General features: G+C 52.7%; 1 protein-coding gene across 4 annotated transcripts; it reads right to left on the bottom strand.

Annotated features, from left to right (window-relative positions):
- Positions 1–380: 380 nt before the first annotated feature.
- Positions 381–16,923, bottom strand: CLN8 (CLN8 transmembrane ER and ERGIC protein). Of its 4 annotated transcripts, none has more exons than XM_012788816.3 (3): positions 16,662–16,923; positions 6,174–6,841; positions 381–3,094 (listed from the first exon to the last, which is right to left on the bottom strand). In XM_012788816.3, exons 2-3 carry the CDS (start codon positions 6,714–6,716, stop codon positions 2,771–2,773), a joined length of 867 nt encoding a protein of 288 aa, XP_012644270.1. In that variant the 5' UTR covers positions 6,717–6,841; positions 16,662–16,923; the 3' UTR covers positions 381–2,770. The 4 variants fall into 4 exon arrangements, with proteins under 4 accessions (XP_012644270.1, XP_075853403.1, XP_012644272.1 ...); XM_075997288.1 differs by lacking the exon at positions 16,662–16,923 and adding an exon at positions 16,398–16,651; XM_012788818.3 differs by lacking the exon at positions 16,662–16,923 and adding an exon at positions 12,454–12,931.
- Between the last annotated feature and the right edge of the window lie 674 nt (positions 16,924–17,597).

Genomic DNA, 17,597 nt, shown 5'->3' on the forward strand with positions numbered 1-17,597 from the left:
GTTCGGGGTTGTGGGTGTAAAACACGGACGTGATGGGAAACGCTAGGCTTCAGAGAGATGGGAGTGCAATGCTGCACCTGTCGGACACGCCAGGTGCCACACGGGGGAGGGGTCTGCTCAGGGAGACGAGAAACGAATTCATGCTGCCCAAGTAGGGAGAAGTGTCCTGTGAAGCCAGGCGCCTGTGCCCTGGGTGTTTCTGGAAGAAAGGGTGTGGCGTCTTGCCCCCCCCCCCCCCGGGCTGGCACTCAGGCCAGGCTGGCCCCAGATGCCCCGAGTCAACTCCTGACGGTTGAGTCACCAAAAAAAAGAAAATAGGGATTTCTAAATTTTTCACATCACTGCATTCTGTTACTGAAACAGGAATATACACAGCACACTTTAGTTACCAAAAAAAGGAGAAAATTTATTTTAAAAAATATTGAATGAGCAAGCTCTTGCTGCATTAGAGCCAAATATGAAGAAAGTTAGTGCAGACAGAGGTGACCTGAAAGCACCACTTCACATCCGTGGAAGTCTGGGCTTGGCTTAGTAAAGAGGGGGTGGGACACAGCCCGGCCAACCCCAGGCCAGAAACGTCATCCCCAGGCAGAGAAAACGCACTCAGTCCCACTGCTCCTGGATCACTTGACGGCCTCGGCCCATCTTGTTTTCCAATTTGGGGGAAAAAAAACATGGGAAAGAGAAAGTGCAGTGACAAGTGACCACGACAAGGTCAGGCTGGAGTCTGTGGCCAGGCTGAGGCAGAGTGTTTGCCGCCTGGGACACCTGTTGTCTGTGCAGGTTGAGGCCAGTTTTGCACCCATCCTCCCAGTTTCCGAGAGATTCTAGAATTCCTGACTTTTATGTGGACTCCCCAGTTCAGCCTCTGCTCTCACCCTAATAGACGACGCATGAGTTGTGAAAAGCACGCGCACTAGCTGCACACGCCTTGCGAGCCACCGAGGCCGTGCTGACTGCAGACAGCCCCACGGGGCCGTGGCCGGGTGAGGTGCTGTGCAGTCTGGAAGGGGTTCCGTATCACGTGGCTCAAACAGACTCTACCATCCAAACACCCTCGGCCCCGCGCCCCTTTGAGAAGTCCCGGTCAGCAGGGAGCGCCAACCTGTGTGGCCTCCCGCCTGTGCATCTACACGTGTTCAGACGCAGAAAGTAACACGTGAGCCCAGGAAGGTCAAAGTCCTAGTGATCATCGGATAAAACCAGACGAAACACTACAAACCCCAAACCGAATTTTGAGCAGGTAAAGATCTGTCGGGACACTTTGTGCCTTCAAGACACGACACAGTCACAGAGCTGTGAACGTCAGCACGTCTGAGACAGGAGCCGACACCAGGTGGGTTCTGTGAGTAGCGTCACTTTATTAAAGCCACGCCCAGCAGAGGGACGCCCGGCTGCCGACCTGTGGGGATGGGCTCGGCGCAGAGAGCCGGACGCAGGGCCTGGGTTCCAGTCCTCAGTCTCAGTAAGGAAGTCGTCTGCTGCATACGGCTGAGATTTAGATCATTTCTTAAAATAAGATAAATACCTCCACCTAGGTATCATCAATAAAGTCAAAGCACCGATGATCAAAATACACTATTCTGCGAGTTCCATGATATGTGACGAGCATGTCACACGTGATTTTCATGAGCAACAAATTTGTGCTTTCCACAAACACTCCAATGGTGCTTTTGGTAAAAAATAAGCTTTGACTTTGAATTGCATATTCATGGCAAAAAGAATTGGGTCTGCATGTCAATGAAATTGCTAAATTGGTATCTGAATTCTACCTGGGCACAGAACAGTAAAACAACGCACTCTGGGACCGTCCCTAGGCCGTGGTGGGCAGGGGCTGCCGTGGGACCCTTCCAGGGACCCCAGGCCTGCCACTAAGCGTCCCTGAGGGTCCAGGCCCACCCTACAGCTCGAGGGAAACATCATCACTCCCTCATTTTGAAACCGACAGAGAAACACCGACCAAGAAATTAGGTTCTAGTTTGCGCACTTATGGGCAACTCAGTTAACTAAAAATGGCTCTAAATTCTAGACAATCTGAACACCAAATACCTACCTTATTTTGTCAATTGAGCAATACAATATGAATTTTAAAATTCTCATTTTAAAATAGGTTCAGTGATTTTAAAAACTTGCAAGATTTCACCTGGACCCCCCACACCTTGTCAGGGTAGCAAAACCCCACCTCGCCTCTACTCAACCAGGGGGTCACGACCCCAGGACGGTGCCTGTGCAACTGCTGCCACTAGGTGGCGCTGCCGCAACCTGGTCTTTAAATTTCCTACAATGGGGAATTCTAACAAGGGTGACAAATCATTTTCTCTCTTAGGCCAATTCTCTCCCACTACAATGAACATGGCTCTGAGTAGGACACATACAACGTGAGCAGGGACTGGGAAGTCCACGCCGACCCGGCCCCACCCACCACGTGGCACTTCAATATGAAGCCACTTCAAGTATTCACACAAAGCCAACCCCCGACAGCCTGCAAGGCTTGACGCCGTGGCCTTTCCCTGGTGCCAACCCCTGGTCTGGAAGATGCCAGAACAGTCAAGAAATCATTATGGCAAAACCCCGTGAATCAGGAGAATCAAGGTCTTAAGAACACTTTGTGGCTACTTCAAGACTAATGCTAATGAGAAAGAGAGTTAGTACTTAACTTAGAACTAAGCACACAATGTTCACTACCTCATCTGTCACCAAAGCCATCATTCACGAAACCTGGCTCGGCCTGAGTGTCCCTATCCCCTGGTGCCATCTGGCACCAGTGTGGCTACGACCTCTTCTTCTGCAGCACCTGGCCGTTGGTCCTCTCCGGCCGGCTGCTCTTGGCTTCTGGCAGTGCGAAGTTCCAATCCACGGGATTGAGGAGCTGCTGGGTCTTTTTGTGGGTCCAGTAGGGGTTGAGGACCAGTGTGAGCAGGGCCAGTCCCAGGAGGAAGAGAGCAAAGTGAGGCGGGTACAGGCTGCCGACCAGGCCGTCCCAGTGCCAGAAGCACACCCACCACATGTGGTAGGTCAGCACCATGCGGCAGTGGAACATGTGGATCATCAGCCACTGGTTCAGCTTCCACAGCAGGGAGTCCGCCCAGCCGGCCTGCGGGAGACAGACATGCAGGAATCAACACATAACTGCCCACACCGCCCTCTCCCTGGGAGCAGGCGCTTGCCCTGTCCTTCCCCAGACACAGCGAACCCAGGTCTGGTGCACTGGCATCTGTCTGAGAGGAGAACCTGGCTCGGAGGGTCTGCACCAGCCGGCTCTGGGCCTGGCCTCGCAGCTCCTCTTGCTCTGTTCCTGCTCTCTGAGGCAAAGTCCAGGGCAACCTTTCCTCTATCTCAAATTTGCGCATGTTGAGTAAATAAACAATGCTTACTTGGCTGAACTAGGAGGCATAGGTATGCCGAGGCCCAGTACCTAGACCCTGGGAGAAAACTCTTGGAAGAGTAAGTTTCGGATGAAGGACATTTCCTGGTTTGCTCAGTCCTTGGATTCAGGCCAAAAGGGTCTTCCCTTAAAGTCATGCTGACCTTGCATCAGAACTAGTTCCACAGTAGTAATTAAAACCAAACAGGGGCTGGGCGCGGTGGCTCACGCCTGTAATCCTAGCACTCTGGGAGGCCAAGGCAGGTGGATCGCTAGAGGTCAGGAGTTCAAAACCAGCCTGAACAAGAGTGAGACCCAGTCTCTACTAAAAATAGAAAGAAATTAATTGGCCAACTAAAAATATATACAAAAAATAATTAGCTGGGCATGTTGGTGCATGCCTACAGTCCCAGCCACTCGGGAGGCTGAGGCAGGAGGATTGCTTGAGCCCAGGAGTTTGAGGTTTCAGTGAGTTAGGCTGACACCATGGCACTTTAGCCCGGGCAACAGAGTGAGACTCTGTCTCAAAAAACAAAAAAAAACAAAAAAACAAACAGGGAGCCTGAAGATGAAATGCCCCGGACCAAGGCCATGAAGGTAGGACTAGTGGCCTCAAGAGCACAAGGACAGCCCTGAAGGTCACGGCCCCTCGTGGTGAGCGTCCTACACAGCTGCACCACTTACCTTTTGTACTGCATGCTATGATGGTGGAGATGGGGAAATCTTCAATGCTAATGCCCTACTATACAGGAATCATTCAGTTTACTAAAAGCTTAAAAGAATTTCAATATTTTAGACACAGTGTTTACTTAAAACACTTAGTATTTGAACTAGAAGAAAAAACTGGAACTGTCTGTCTAGAACAATCTGCCAACCCACGTAGGCTACATTAATCCAGGTGCAATTTTCTGCTCGTGGGTCTGCAGCTGTGTGTGGTTAGCATGAGCAGGGTGAGAAGTGAATACCAGGGCGACCCTTTCTCCACCCTAAAAACTTAGAGAAAGTGCAAACCCCAAAATAAAACCTCTCTCAGGTGGTCACACGGCCGTGGTCTGTCTTCTGCCTGAGGCTGTCGGGGACTCCCAGAGTCCAGGCCTCATGCCGCAGGACAGACTCAGCCTGCAGGAGGCGCTGGACCCACCCCAGGCTCCGAGAGGCACAAAGACCACAAAATGCATGCAACAGACCAATGCGACCTCCCGGAGCTGCAGAGATAAGAAAGACCTTAATTCCTTCCTTTCTCGTTTTAAAAGAACTCGCAACAAAAATTAATAAGCATGCAAGCTAACGATCACCCTATTTCTCAAGAGTACGCATGATCTGCAGGGCTGTAGTTCAGGTCACTGCCGACCACACTGTTCAGCACATATACATGACCAAGCTCCTCTGCTTTCCCTTCAACTGGGTGACTTTCTGCCACACTTAGCAGCTCCCTAAGCCCGGCATTTGCAGGTGTGAGGGGTGTGGGGGAGGCAGAGCAGGGGCCTCAGCCTCTCCCCAGAGCACAGGAGCCTCCACTCCACCCCCGCTCCAAGCCAGAGGAAGGGAGGGGAGTCTCAAACCTGCCCTGCATCCCCGAAAAGTCTCCACTGATGCGGAGAGGACCCCCGCAGGGGAAAGCTGAAACCTCGCGCTGTGGGCAGGGTGCTGACGGGGTCCCGGGTCGCAGCAGCTCTCCTAACGTAACCCACTCAGACCATTGCATTCGCTTGCTCGGCCAGGGTGGGGGTGGGATCCCTCAACTGCCTCCTTCAATCAGGTGCGGCTGCAGCCCTCTTCCCTGGCGAGGTCTACCCAGATTATGCCCCCCCAAACAGCCCACACCACCTCCCCAGGCCAGCCTCGCCAGCACCCTATGTCCGTGGCCACCCTACAACACCAAGACGCCCTGTGCATGGATGGCCAGGCCCCGCTCAGCCTCTGAGCCGCCACGGCTCAGAGCAGCCTCGCCCTGCTCCTCCTGCACATTCCTGTCCCTGTGCTCACAACCCCCTGCAGGCACCAGGCAGGGCCAGCCCAGGGGACAGCAGAACAGGGCTCTCTCTGACGTCCCCGGTCCCAGCGCAGTGCACGACACGCAGCCGGCGTTCCATGTTGGTTACGTGCACAGAGGCTGTACCATTTATGTTGTCAACTCACTCTGATGGGCTGACACCATCCATCCAACTAGACCTAAAGATAGGAATGACATTTTATACTTACTTTTCCTCTCAAAACCAACCACAGTGTTCTGTACACAGGAAACACTCAAAAATACAACCCATTTGTGTGACTGGTTAAACATGAGCAGTATTTCAAGTTTTATATAAAATATCCTGTGAACAATGTGATGTGTCGTAAGAGATAGCAAGAATCTATGCTAAAACATGGTCCTAAAAGAGAGATTAACACAAGGAACACTTTGACATCAAAATGGCCAGCAAGGTCACAGATGGAAGACAGACCATGCATTTCAGAAAATACTCCCCAAAACAAGAAGGAACCATGTGTTAAATAGATAACTATGCCAGGTCTCAACACTTCTGATCACCAATAAAAATCTTACTCAAAAATAAAAAGGGAAAAAAAGATATGTGTGTACACACACATACCTTACTTCAACTTTAATTTTAAAGTATTGAAAGAGGGAAAACGTCATGTTTTCTGGGGTTTACAGACACTCCCACTGAGTCATAGATCCACTGAGCTTTCTTTTCTTAAGGAGCAGAAAGCCTAAACGCTTCATAATTAAGGAAATGGCGTCCACCAAGCCCTGTTCATTACTGCGTGCTCAGCACCTCCCCTGCGGAGCCACATGGGAAACGCTCACCTTCAGGAGCATCCAGGACATGCAGGTGAAGGGCGTGCTCATCTCCAGCAGCAGCGTGGCCATGGCCAGGTAGTGGCCAGCCCTGAGGTTGACCAGGCAGCCAAAAAAGCCCAGGAAGGCGAAGAGATGGTGCACGGCCAGGAACACGTCAAACGTCCGGAAGGACAAGTTGGACAGGTGGACCGCAGCGTTCTCGAAGAAGAAGAACCCAGTGGCTGTGGTGACGTGGAACCAGCACCAGTTCTGCTGGCCATGCGCCTTGTCCGCCTGGAGCACGGGGTCCCCCAGCAGGGCCCACAGGCCCGCAGCGGTGCTCTGCACGCCAAAGACCGCGCGTGTGGCCGCCAGGTCCCAGAAGACCTTCTCTCTGGCCGCCAGAGCTCGGTAGGTGGCGTTCAGGGATGACGACAGTTGGTGGCAGACCACAAAGACACCCAGGTAGAAGGCGAAGCCGGCGATGGCCAGCGTCCCGCGGATGCTCCAGGAGGCATAGTCCAGGTCAAAGACGCCCTCCGAGGCGGCCCCGGCACTCGAGGAGGTCATTGTACCGGGTCGTGAGGAGGCCGGGGGCCAATGTGGGGCTTCTGGGCCCCTCCCTGCGTCGCGTCCAAGAAAACGGCGTTGGCGCAGCTGCCGCGAGGATCGTCATGTATCGGCCGGTCTCCAATCTGAAGGGAGAAGACATAATTCACGTCGTGCTGAGCAGAAGATAGGACACGTCACTAACCCAGTGGGGCAAAAGCATCATAGAAAATGCTTCTTTCAGTTCTGTAGCTAATTCTCAATGTAGTTACAGAGACACACAAACATGCACGACAGCCACTGGGGTGCAGGGGAAGGGATGGGGCGGCAGGAGGCGGAAGGCGGCAGCATGGACACGCGACGCCATGCTCTTCCTGCGGGACTTCCACAGCTAGGCTGCGGCTTTCAAGGCAGTCTGCGGTCAGTCACACAGCTCACAGACATCACAGGGTAAAACACACTAAATAATCACACTGGAATGCACCTTGTTAAAGCATTTACTTCCAGAACCTGAGACGAGAACATCGCCTGGGCACTCTGAGTTCTGTGTGGCAAAGCTACTTATGAACAGTACCGAGTTTCAGACACAGCCCGTGGAACACGGCTGGGCAGCGGCCGGCATGCCTAGGTTCACATCCCCACGTGGCCACTTACTGGTCATGTGGCCGCTGGCCTCTGAGGTTGCCTCCTCACAGAGAAACGTCAGGCACAGGCACTCACATGTGTGTTTTAATGCCAGACTATTACCACTCCTTGTTCAGATGTCCTCATACTACGTCCTTATGAACAGCGGGGGGAAAATACACCCCGAGGTCTCGTCTGTCAGCTTGCAATGGTCTGAACTGTCCTCAGCCTCCCATCGGAAAGGAGAGCCCTGGCTGCCGTCTGCAGACACTCCCACGCATGTGTCGTGGGCCCATCTCAGAGAGCAGGACAGACCCCAGAGCAGCTCCGCCTCTGGCTTGTTCTGCCCACTGAGCCCCTCCTGCCCACGCGGCCAGGAGCCCTCACGGTCTTAGAAGCACCTGCCACGGGAAGTCAAGCTGGACCAGAGAACCTGAATGGCCTTCTCTAGCCCTCAAATTCATTCAAGGCAGTTCTCACTCTAACCATGAAAAACATCCCCTAAATTGATAAGTACATAACGGTCACTTAATCTAAGGAGTTTATTAGTACCTTGTTTCAAAAACTCATTTTCTCCTAGGAACAGTGGCTGAGAACATATTGTGAACCACAATGGATTTATTTACCTGTTCAAACACTAAGTTCGATTAGAATAAATCTATAACTTTTCTCTGCGACAATGTGAAAACAGCAGCTCACCCTTTCATTGTACTTTTTATGTTTCTGCCGTGCCCAACCATCCCATTTCCTGTTCTAACTGAGGTCTAACCAAGCCTACACACCACACAAAACAGGCTTCACATTTTACCTCCACCATACCTAGGACCCTTCCTGCTGCACATCAGAAGACGGTCATCTCATTAATTTTGTGCAGGTTAGCGCTCCAAGCACATCCTAAGACCTGTGCTCCTCTTCCTCAGGTTACTACTTGGTTCAGACCCTGGAGGGGCTTCCCGAGGCCTGACCATGACCTACAGGCATCTTCAAAACACGCGCGTCCACCTGCTCGAGTTCAGCTCTCAGGCCCCTGCATCTCACTGCGTGGTAACACCTTCCAGTTCTTTGACCACACCAAGCTCTCCCTCACCTCCGGGCTCTGCACGTGGGCTTCCACCTATAAGAGTCTCCCCCTCCGGCCCCAGTTACTTCGTCTCACCCTGCGGGTCTCTATTAACCACTGTCGGCTCCAGACGCCCTCCCAGCCCTGGGAGACTCACGACCCAGTTAAGCACCTTGGCTGCGAGCTCCTGCTGCACCCTGTGTTCCCAGCACAGCACCTGACAAGCACTCACTTCGTTTCCTGGGTCTCACCTCCCTGGAAAACTTGCTCTCCGAGGACATGGGGCCGCATCTGCCTGCCCATCACCGCACCTGCAGCACTGACACAACACCTGGCTCATGGCAGGCGCTCAAGAAATACTTGTTGAATACACGAACAGATTCTAAATTATGCCCAAGTGGTTCAGTTTACCTGAGTGTGAACTTGCTTTGTCTGTGAAACTGCAAAACCCAGAGTCTCATGTTCTCAAAACTGGAAGGAACCTATGCAGTTCCCTGTTCTGCCCTTTCCTATTACCTGGCAGGAAATCAGTGCACACACTGGGGACTGTGGAGTCGGTTACGCACAAAGCAGCATCAGAGACCAGCCTTCAGATCCCTGGCCAGCACCTCCCGAATCCCCTGGTTTCCAGGGGTCACCCCACACGATACTTGCCGAGGGAGAGGACCCTGGTCATCCACACCCAGGCTCCGCTCTGCCATGGCAGTCTCAGTGTTCTCCTGGCCAAGATAGCCAACTGCTATGGGGCCCTTGCCTTCAAATGGGGGATGTCCCCTGAAGTTCTGCCCAAAGTGATGACTCAAATCCCTGAGTGGAAGTGGTGAGCCAACGTGGACCTTCAGGAAGTCTTTGGTTTGGCCAGGAGGGGCTGCAGGACTTGAGGACCAAAGTTGGTTTACTGGGTTCTGAACTTGATTTTACTACGGGGAAGCTCAGAACACAAGTTTCTTTCTAAACCACGCCGGGCCCCAGTGTCTGGCTATGGGAATAAGAAGCGTACACACAGACCGGCAGGACAGGAGGCCCCTGCCACGAGCCAGGCACATTCAACTAGTTTATTTTATCTCTATGAGAGAACGGCTTCCAGGTCTTTGCACCTTCCAGGTACCTTTTTGAAGATATTATCATATCTAAAGAAAGAACAGCAGACGGGTTAAAGTCTGTCTCTGAAACACGAGCAGGTCAGCCAGAGCCGAGATTGGGCAAGTCCTCCTGGCGGTCACAGAGCAGGTACCAATCAGAGATACAGAAGCAACAGATTATAAAAACCAGAATACCTCTTACCCCTCACAATTCTACAACCAATCCCCATTCTGATTCTTTGCTATAAACCACTGATTGTGCGTGTTCTCGCACAGCTGAGCACAGGGAGCTTGCAGGCAAGCCAGTGAGTTCGGTCTAACCTGTCACTTGGGTCTCTGAGCTTGCACAGCGTCAACGATGCACGAATGAGACACATTCCTCAACTGTCTGAGCCACAGGGGCAGAGGGCCAGGCCCTGGGTCACAGGGTGCCTGGATCCAGCCTGGGCAGCCTCCCCTGGGGTCTGCAGAGGCCTGCTGTCCCCTCTGTGGCATCACACTGTCACACTGGGAACAGCTGTAGCTCACCCTGAGTCACCAGACAGGCACTGTGGAAGTGCAGTGAGGCCTCATTCTAGCAGGCAGTGCAGATGAGGTGGGAAGAGCTCCAGTTCTCCTTTTGCTTCTATTTCTGCTCCTTGACCCGACCACATCCCTCTCACCTTAGATGCTGGGGTCAGCCCTGTTCCACTGCTGTGTGCCTGCCTCACCGCAAGGCCCAGACCTAAAGGCTCCTCCACGGTGCCTGATGCCTTGCGTCTGATGCACAGCTGGAAGTCACTCTTCCCTCCACGGGTAAAACTGGGGATGTCTTTTCCATCTGGAAGGCTTCAAAGCTCTTCCCCAGTAGCCTGTTAGTCTCAGCAGTTGAGGAACCAGAGCCAGAAAAGAAGTGATTCCCTCAAAGGCCACAATCTCAGCACCAACCTGACTTTGCAAATCTTCACTTTCTTTGGGAAAAATATATCTATAAACCTCATCTTATTCTTTCTAAGATTTTGTGGTTTAAGCTGTCCCATGGCAATGGACCGTGCATTTCAAAGAAATCTGAATGCAAACATATTAAGGAAAGTATTAGCTCCGCGGCTGCAGTGTAGGCAGGAACTAGAGCTCAGTGGCTGCCAGTACTGTCACTCGTGCACAAGTACTTTCTGTTCACTTGCACTAAACTACTACAGATGCCAGTAATTTTGTGTCTGGTTAAAATAATTTATCCAAATCTTTGAAATAAAGTCAAAAGGGAAAAAATGGTTGCTGTTTAAATTTTTTGCTATACTAGATCACTGCTTTACAAGCCCCCTCAGAATCACTTAACTTTTTAGGAGAAATAATTAAACTCACTGTTTACCACTAATTGAGGCCTAGACGGTTCACAATATGCAAAGTTAATCCTCCTTTCCATCTAGAAGAAAAGATAACCTCAAAGGCTGCGGATTCATTGCAAGGTTGGATATTTGCCAATTTTGTACCTAACCTCGCATCTTATCTCAGCATCTTATTCTCTGGCTACAAAACCCTCATTTTGTGCACTTTCTTCTGAACTGGCACTGTCATCCTACTGGATCCTCCATTATCAGTAGAATATCACCTGACACAGGCAGTTTGCATGAGAATCACACTTCTAACATTTTGAGAATTACAGCTTGTAAAATTATAGTTTGTAAAAATATTTTTCCAAAATCAAAAGAAATACATGCTCAAAAAACAAAATTCAGAAAACATACACAGCATAAAAATATAAAAATAAAACCTGGCAATCCTCCCACCCAGTCCTAGCATTATCACTATGTCTTGGTGACTGCTGAGCTAGTTGTTTTTCTAGATATAAACTCCTCGTTTTTTCATGAAAAGGGATAGAAGTATACAAGCTGCACTGTGGCCTGTGTCTTTCCTTTCAGCAACATGTCACTATGTTCGCCTGTTAATCTTCTTCTACAACACGGTTCTACTGGCTGCAGACACACTGTCCTATGGCTGTCCCATCACAAAAAAGTATCTAAAATCCTTTTTTTTCCGGTTTCTCACTACCAAATTCTGTCCCGAACATCTCTGAGGCCACCTGGAGAACCTGTTATTTCAGCTCTTTTCAGGGAAACTGGCTGCTCAGGAAGAACTACCACAACAGGACAGCCTAGAAGGCGACAGCCAGTCTACCTGCGTCCCTTCTCCAGGGAAGGCACAGAACCGGCAAGGCTCACTGAGGAGCGAGGCCCTCTCACATTCCCTCGGTCCCTGATATTTCCTTCCTCATTGCCTTTTCCTCTCACAACCTTCATGAAAAGTTCTAAGTGCAAACAAAAACCCTCACAAATATGGGAATAAGACAGTCAGAAAGTACACAGTTACGGATTTCACACAGAAGGTAAATTCAAACAGGAGTTAGAAACAGCCACCGCTCCCCAGTTTTCCAGAGTAGAGTCAGTAAGAGCAGAATCTACAAAGGCTCAGGAGCCCTGGGCTCCTCTCCAGCCATCCACACCGCACCCTGACCGGGAGCAGCTGGTGACAACCCAGGACCCCTCAGCTCACACCCCGTGACCTGACCCAGCGCCCCTCCCCCTCCCCTGAGCCAGGTCCATCCCCGCTGACCCCGTCACTGGCGAGGGCCACATTCAATGTGTCACCTCTTCCTGAGGCCAGGCCGGGCCGTGGCGGGAGCTCGGTGACACCTCTGTGGCCCTGAGGGAGCCCTGTCCGCGCCCCGCGGTGCACAGGTGGGCAGACTGCACCTGCGCGGCAGGTCTGCGCGGCGAGGCGATCTGGTGGCGCCGCCTGGGGCTGTCGCTGCCCCGTCCGCATCTGCAGCGCTCCAGTCAGCGTCCGCGTCAGGAGCGTCCCTCTCTGCTGCGCACCCGGCGACCCGGAGCACAGCGCGCTCGGCGGGACCGGGCTCAGACGCGGCCCCGCCGCGAGGCTGCGCCCAGGACCCCGAAACCCCGAACCCCTGGAGCCCTGAGCCAGCGCCACTCCGCCCCGCCCCCGCCGCGCTCACCTGGGCCGGCCGCGTCAGCCCGGCGTTCTCTGACGGCACTGCCGCGCGCCCACGACGCGCTGCCGCAAAAGCGCCGCGCACGCGCACGCCTCGGGGGCGGGGCCACGAAGCCGCGCCGTGACGTCACCACGGCGGGCGAGGGGCCCGGGCTGTACCACAGCGGTTGTGGGGAGCGCTGCCCGCACTTTCTGCGGCGTGTCCACGCCACACGCCCTCCGTGTCCCTGCGTGTCCCAGGCTGGCCGCAGTTCCCGGGCTGTACCCTGACGAGGATCCGAGTGGACCCGCGCTCGCCGGCCGACGACCCGCAGGCCCGCCCCGCGCCCGCGCTCCCGGCCTCCGCGGAGACCGCATGAAACCTTCCTGGTCCCCGCACGTCCCCACGGACACACCCAGGGCCGCGGGGCGGTTTCCCCGCTTCCGGTAGGCGGTGACGCGGCCTCCAGACCTGGGCCTCAGGTGTGGACCCGCCCGGGGCGCCCGGCCCCTCCCCCACCACGCTTTTGCCGCGCCTCCCGGCCGCGCCTTCCGGCCACGCCTCCGGGACCGCCCAGCTCCTCTCGGGCCACGCCCTCTGAGTCAGCCCTGCGGGGCGCGCGGGGCGGGGCGATGCCACACCTGAGCAGGTGGGCGCAGCGTGGCGGCCTAGAGGACACCCCAAGGCCTTTCCAATTCTGCACTGCACTCACCACCATCGGACGTTGAGGTTTTGTGTGTTCGGATTAGTGTTTGTTTATTTTTAATGAAGTTTACGTGTTTTGGTTACTTTCGCTGTTGGCTATGTCTGTGTTTTTTGACTACAAGGTAAACTGCCTGGTGTTAGGACCTGGTGTGGCTCCCTCTCCGGAAGCAGCAAAGCGCTGTCCGTGATATCTGTTGACAAAACAAACTGGGCGAGATAAGTGCAGAGCACCTGGGCTGAGTGAAGCACCGCCCACCCTGCACTAGGCCCCCTGACATCCTGGGGCCCGGAAGTGACAGGTGAATTAAATGGGAGAGACCTTGTGACTGACACACGCTTGGCTTTTTTTCTTTTCTGGAAAGTAGTGAAGAGACCATGACTACCTTATCTCGCCTTCAGGACTCGTTTAGGGATTAAATAAGACATTTAAATTAGGAATGCCCTTTGGAAAAAAAGTGTCATAAAATTACATATCATCAGCACAATTTGGGAGAAAGCATACATTCACACACAAGGTTACTTGTTTTTCTGATGTCTCAGGCAGGTTTGTTGAAACCCCGAGTGCTTAGGGCTGTGTAGAAAGCATACAAACAGGTAGGTGCAGAAGGCTCACCGCAGGCCAGACACGGCCGGCAGCCTCGGGGCTCCGGGGTGCAGGGTGACATGGTTAGGCCTGTCCCACAAATAAGGAACTGGGGCCTGGAAGGATGTATTAATAGTAACAACTTGCTCAGTCATGGCCGCGGTAAGTTCCTCAGCTTGAATTTAAGTATTCTGGGATTTTTGTCTATTCACTGCCATCTTTAAAGCATAGTGATAAAAAACAGTAGTTTTGTTTTTTTTTAAAAAAAAAGCAATTACATGTATAACATGACAAATGTCCACGTGGAATTTGTAAGACTTGGAAAGAAACACAGGCTGATTCCTGTACTCGCTGTCATCACAGCTGAGTCCCGATGTTTACCACCTGCCTTCCCCTTCCACCTGTGCACTCTGATCACAGGTGTGTCACTTACTCCTTCCACAAAGGGACAACAGCAGTAACAAACAGGCGCCTAGCCCTCACGTGAGCCAGGCACCAGGCTAAGTGCCTTCTGTAAGTTGGATCATCCAGACATCGCGGGTGTCTGAGACAGGCACCATCACGCACATTTCTAGACAGCAAACCAGGGCTCAGTGAGGTTAAGGCTAGGTGGGTTGTGCAGCCTCTACAACTGCTAAATGACAAAGCTGAGTTTTCAAATTCTGTGCCACGAGATATCTGGAGAAAACTGGAATGACGGTTTAAGAGAGCTGGCCAGGGTTTGAACATTCTCCCCTTTTCTGATAATATAAGCGATATATATGCTCATCGCAATGTTTGCTTGTTTCCTTAAGAAAAAGACAGATTTTTAAAAAGACATTGGCAGAGGGGTGGTAAGATTTCTTCTCTTCTTCCCATTTCTGTCTCCTGAGCTAAGCAGAATGACCGGGTTCTCGGAGGGATGTGTAACAGAGCGAGAGGGAGAAGAGAATGTCCACAGTCATTCACCAGAGAGCGACAGCAGCTCTGCGGGCAGGAGCCATGCCTCTCTGTGTTTCCAGAGGACGTTTTAAAACACTGAAACCCAAGTTCATGATCTGCTGACAAAGGGTCAGCAACAGGCATGTGATTCCCTGGACTTACACAATTCGGGAGGCGACGGCTCTCCCCGGCCCTCCTCCCCCGCCCTGACCTTAGGCCTGGGCCCCTTTGGTCCAGTTTCAGCAAGAGCCCTGCTGGGTCTGTTTAGCAAGAATCCCCCACCCTCGATATCTGATCAAATTCTTTGTCCCCACCCTCAGCATCTCATCACCCTACCTGCCCACAGCATCCTGTCGAGTTGGTTAGCAAGACTCCCCCACCAGGACGTCTCCGCCTCCCAATTTTCCATCCAGGGACCCTCACCTGCTCCTGGAGTATAAATCCCCACTCACCTGTACTGTGTTTGGAGAGGAGCCCAGTCTTGCTCCCCCAATTCACGCCCATTGCGGGGGTCCCTACATCTATCCAGATAGTCTGCCTTATTGTTCTTTAGCAAGTGTCACTAATAATTTTTTCTTTAACATGTGTGGCAGACTTAAAACTTCTTAGAAAGAAAAGCAATTTGTCCTAGAAAACTGTGTCCTCTTCCAATCACTCCTGCTTGCGCAAGCACTCGCTGTGTCCATCTCTTTTCCTAAAAAGCACATCTTTCTGAAAACCTGAAAAATTTTGAGCCACACAGCATGGTGCTGAAGACACTTAGAATATAGCACTAAGAGGCTCTGAATGGGGGTCCTGACACCCCTTTCCTGCCAGGGCATCATGTCCGCTGGCTGCGTGACCTGGAACGGTTGTTTAGCCTCCCTGAGCCATGTTTGCCAACGGACGAGATCGGTGTTGGTCTCTTCGGCACTAAGCACTGTGGGCAGGGCTCTCCCTGTACAAAATGATGACCTTGAAGCTAATGGCCGTAATTACCTGTTGCACAAAGAATCCTCAAGTCGTGGTTGGCCAGAGGCATTGCCACAGCCAGAGCTTTCAGCTGCCCCAGGAGGTCATGTGGATCCAAGGGCTACAAGTGTTCTTGTGGGGCCATCCCTTCCCTTGGGGACGTTTGGCAACGTCTGGGGGCCTTTTTTGGTTGTCATCACTGGGGCAGGGGAGGCCAGGGGTGCTGCTAAACCTCAGGCAAGGCCAGCCCCCAACGGCCCCCACGTCAGTGGTGCTGAGGCTGAGAAACCCCGTCCAGGAAATGCCTCCCATGAAAAACTAAAACTGCACGGAGAGGAACAGGCACTTTCCACAGCCAGTCACAGCTCTTGGAAGGGTATCCAAGGCACTCACCTGGTATCAATGCCCTAAAGGACTCTGGTGAGACTTCAGGAAAGGCTTAGCTCACACCCACTGAGAGATACCATGGCTAGGGTTAGTTTTTTGCCCCAGGGACTATTTTAGGAACAAATTTACAGACTCTCAAAACTAACCTTCCCTCCCGGCCCCAAATCATAATGTGACATAAATCAAAAATACAGGCATATGAAAGAAATCTGGTGAAACTTAGTGGTTTTAAAATGTCAGGCAGAATGTCACAAAATAGGCAAATCCCAAAGAAACACACTGAATTGGTATGTTTCTCAATCTCCAAACAAGGAAGACTTACCTGAGAGTTTTTGGATTTGTTTTGTTTTGTTTTGTTTTGTTTTGTTTTGAGACAGAGTCTCACTCTGTTGCCTGGGCTAGTGCCCTGGCGTCAGCCTACCTCACAGCAACCTCCAACTCCTGGGCTCCAGTCATCCTCCTGCCTCAGCCTCCCGAGTAGCTGGGACTACAGGCATGTGCCACCATGCCCGGCTAATTTTTCCTATATATTTTTAGTTGTCCCGTTAATTTCTTTCTATTTTTAGTAGAGACAGAGTCTCGCTCTTGCTCAGGCTGCTTTCAAACTCCTGACATTGAGTGATCCTCCAGCCTCGGCCTCCCGGAGTGCTAGGATGACTGGCATGAGCCACCGCGCCCGGCCTACCTGAGAGTTTTCTTTCCAAGTCTCCTGCCGGGCAGCTGCGCTGAGCTCGGACTGGAACACAGGGATGTGAAACTTGGGGTCAGCTGAGCAGAAACCACTGACAGCAGCCAGGGAACAAAATCTCAATTCGCATCTTCTTCTCCTTTAAAATGACGATCCACACAGCCGCAGAGGCCTGGACAAGACGCGTCCTGCCTCCCACCACAGTCAGTCAGAGTGTCTCATATCCGCTCCTGGGCGCCCTCGGCGGACAGCTGGGCGGAGCAAGTCTTGTTTGGGGATGACTTGGCAGGCGCAGGGCTCATTGCAGAGGAGTTGGAGTCATCAGCGTGAAAAGAGGGTGTCACAGGACACCACTCCTTAGGAAGCTGGCACCCACGTGACGGGCTGGCCTCATTACACCTTGCGCAAGGCTGGGCCATGGCGCAGAGCGTCCTCGCCAAGCCGGGCCGGCGGTCGTGTTCTTGCGCGAGTGTCTCCAGGTGCCAGACGAGCAGGTGGTGTGCACGCTCCGTGCGTGAGACGCTGGGACATCGTGCATGAGATGCTGGGATGTTGCCCGCTCCACCTGCGCACGCCGTGTCTGTGGGATCCTGGACATGCCACTTAGATTTCTGTGGCTCAGTTTTCCTTTCTTTATAAAGGGGCCGATGGCTGCTCCTGTGGCTGAGTTTGGGGTTCAGGCCACGAGCCCCAGCATGGCTGGGTTGTCTTCCTGAATACCCTTTACCCAAGCTAGTGGGTAAAGAGATGACTTCCCGGATGCCCCTGGGCATCCCGAGGCCCAGCAATCACAGTGGTGCATGAACAGGGTTCCATGCTGCCCTGCTCGCCTCTGACTCTGGGAACTCAGGTCGATGCACTTGAGAGTGAAGAGGCACGAGCCCTGTCTGCCACCTCTAGGTGCCCTGCCGAGCAAGCGTTTGCATTTTTAGT

This window comes from Microcebus murinus, chromosome 24 (assembly GCF_040939455.1).
Source record: "Microcebus murinus isolate Inina chromosome 24, M.murinus_Inina_mat1.0, whole genome shotgun sequence".
Lineage (NCBI taxonomy): Eukaryota > Metazoa > Chordata > Mammalia > Primates > Cheirogaleidae > Microcebus > Microcebus murinus.

Coding starts and splice junctions, on each gene's coding strand:
- CLN8 (XM_012788816.3), bottom strand. CDS start 6,716: ATGACCTCCTCGAGTGCCGGGGCCGCCTCGGAGGGCGTCTTTGACCTG. Junction 3,095..6,173: donor TGTCCTGGATGCTCCTGAAG/GTGAGCGTTTCC, acceptor TGTCTCCCGCAG/GCCGGCTGGGCGGACTCCCT.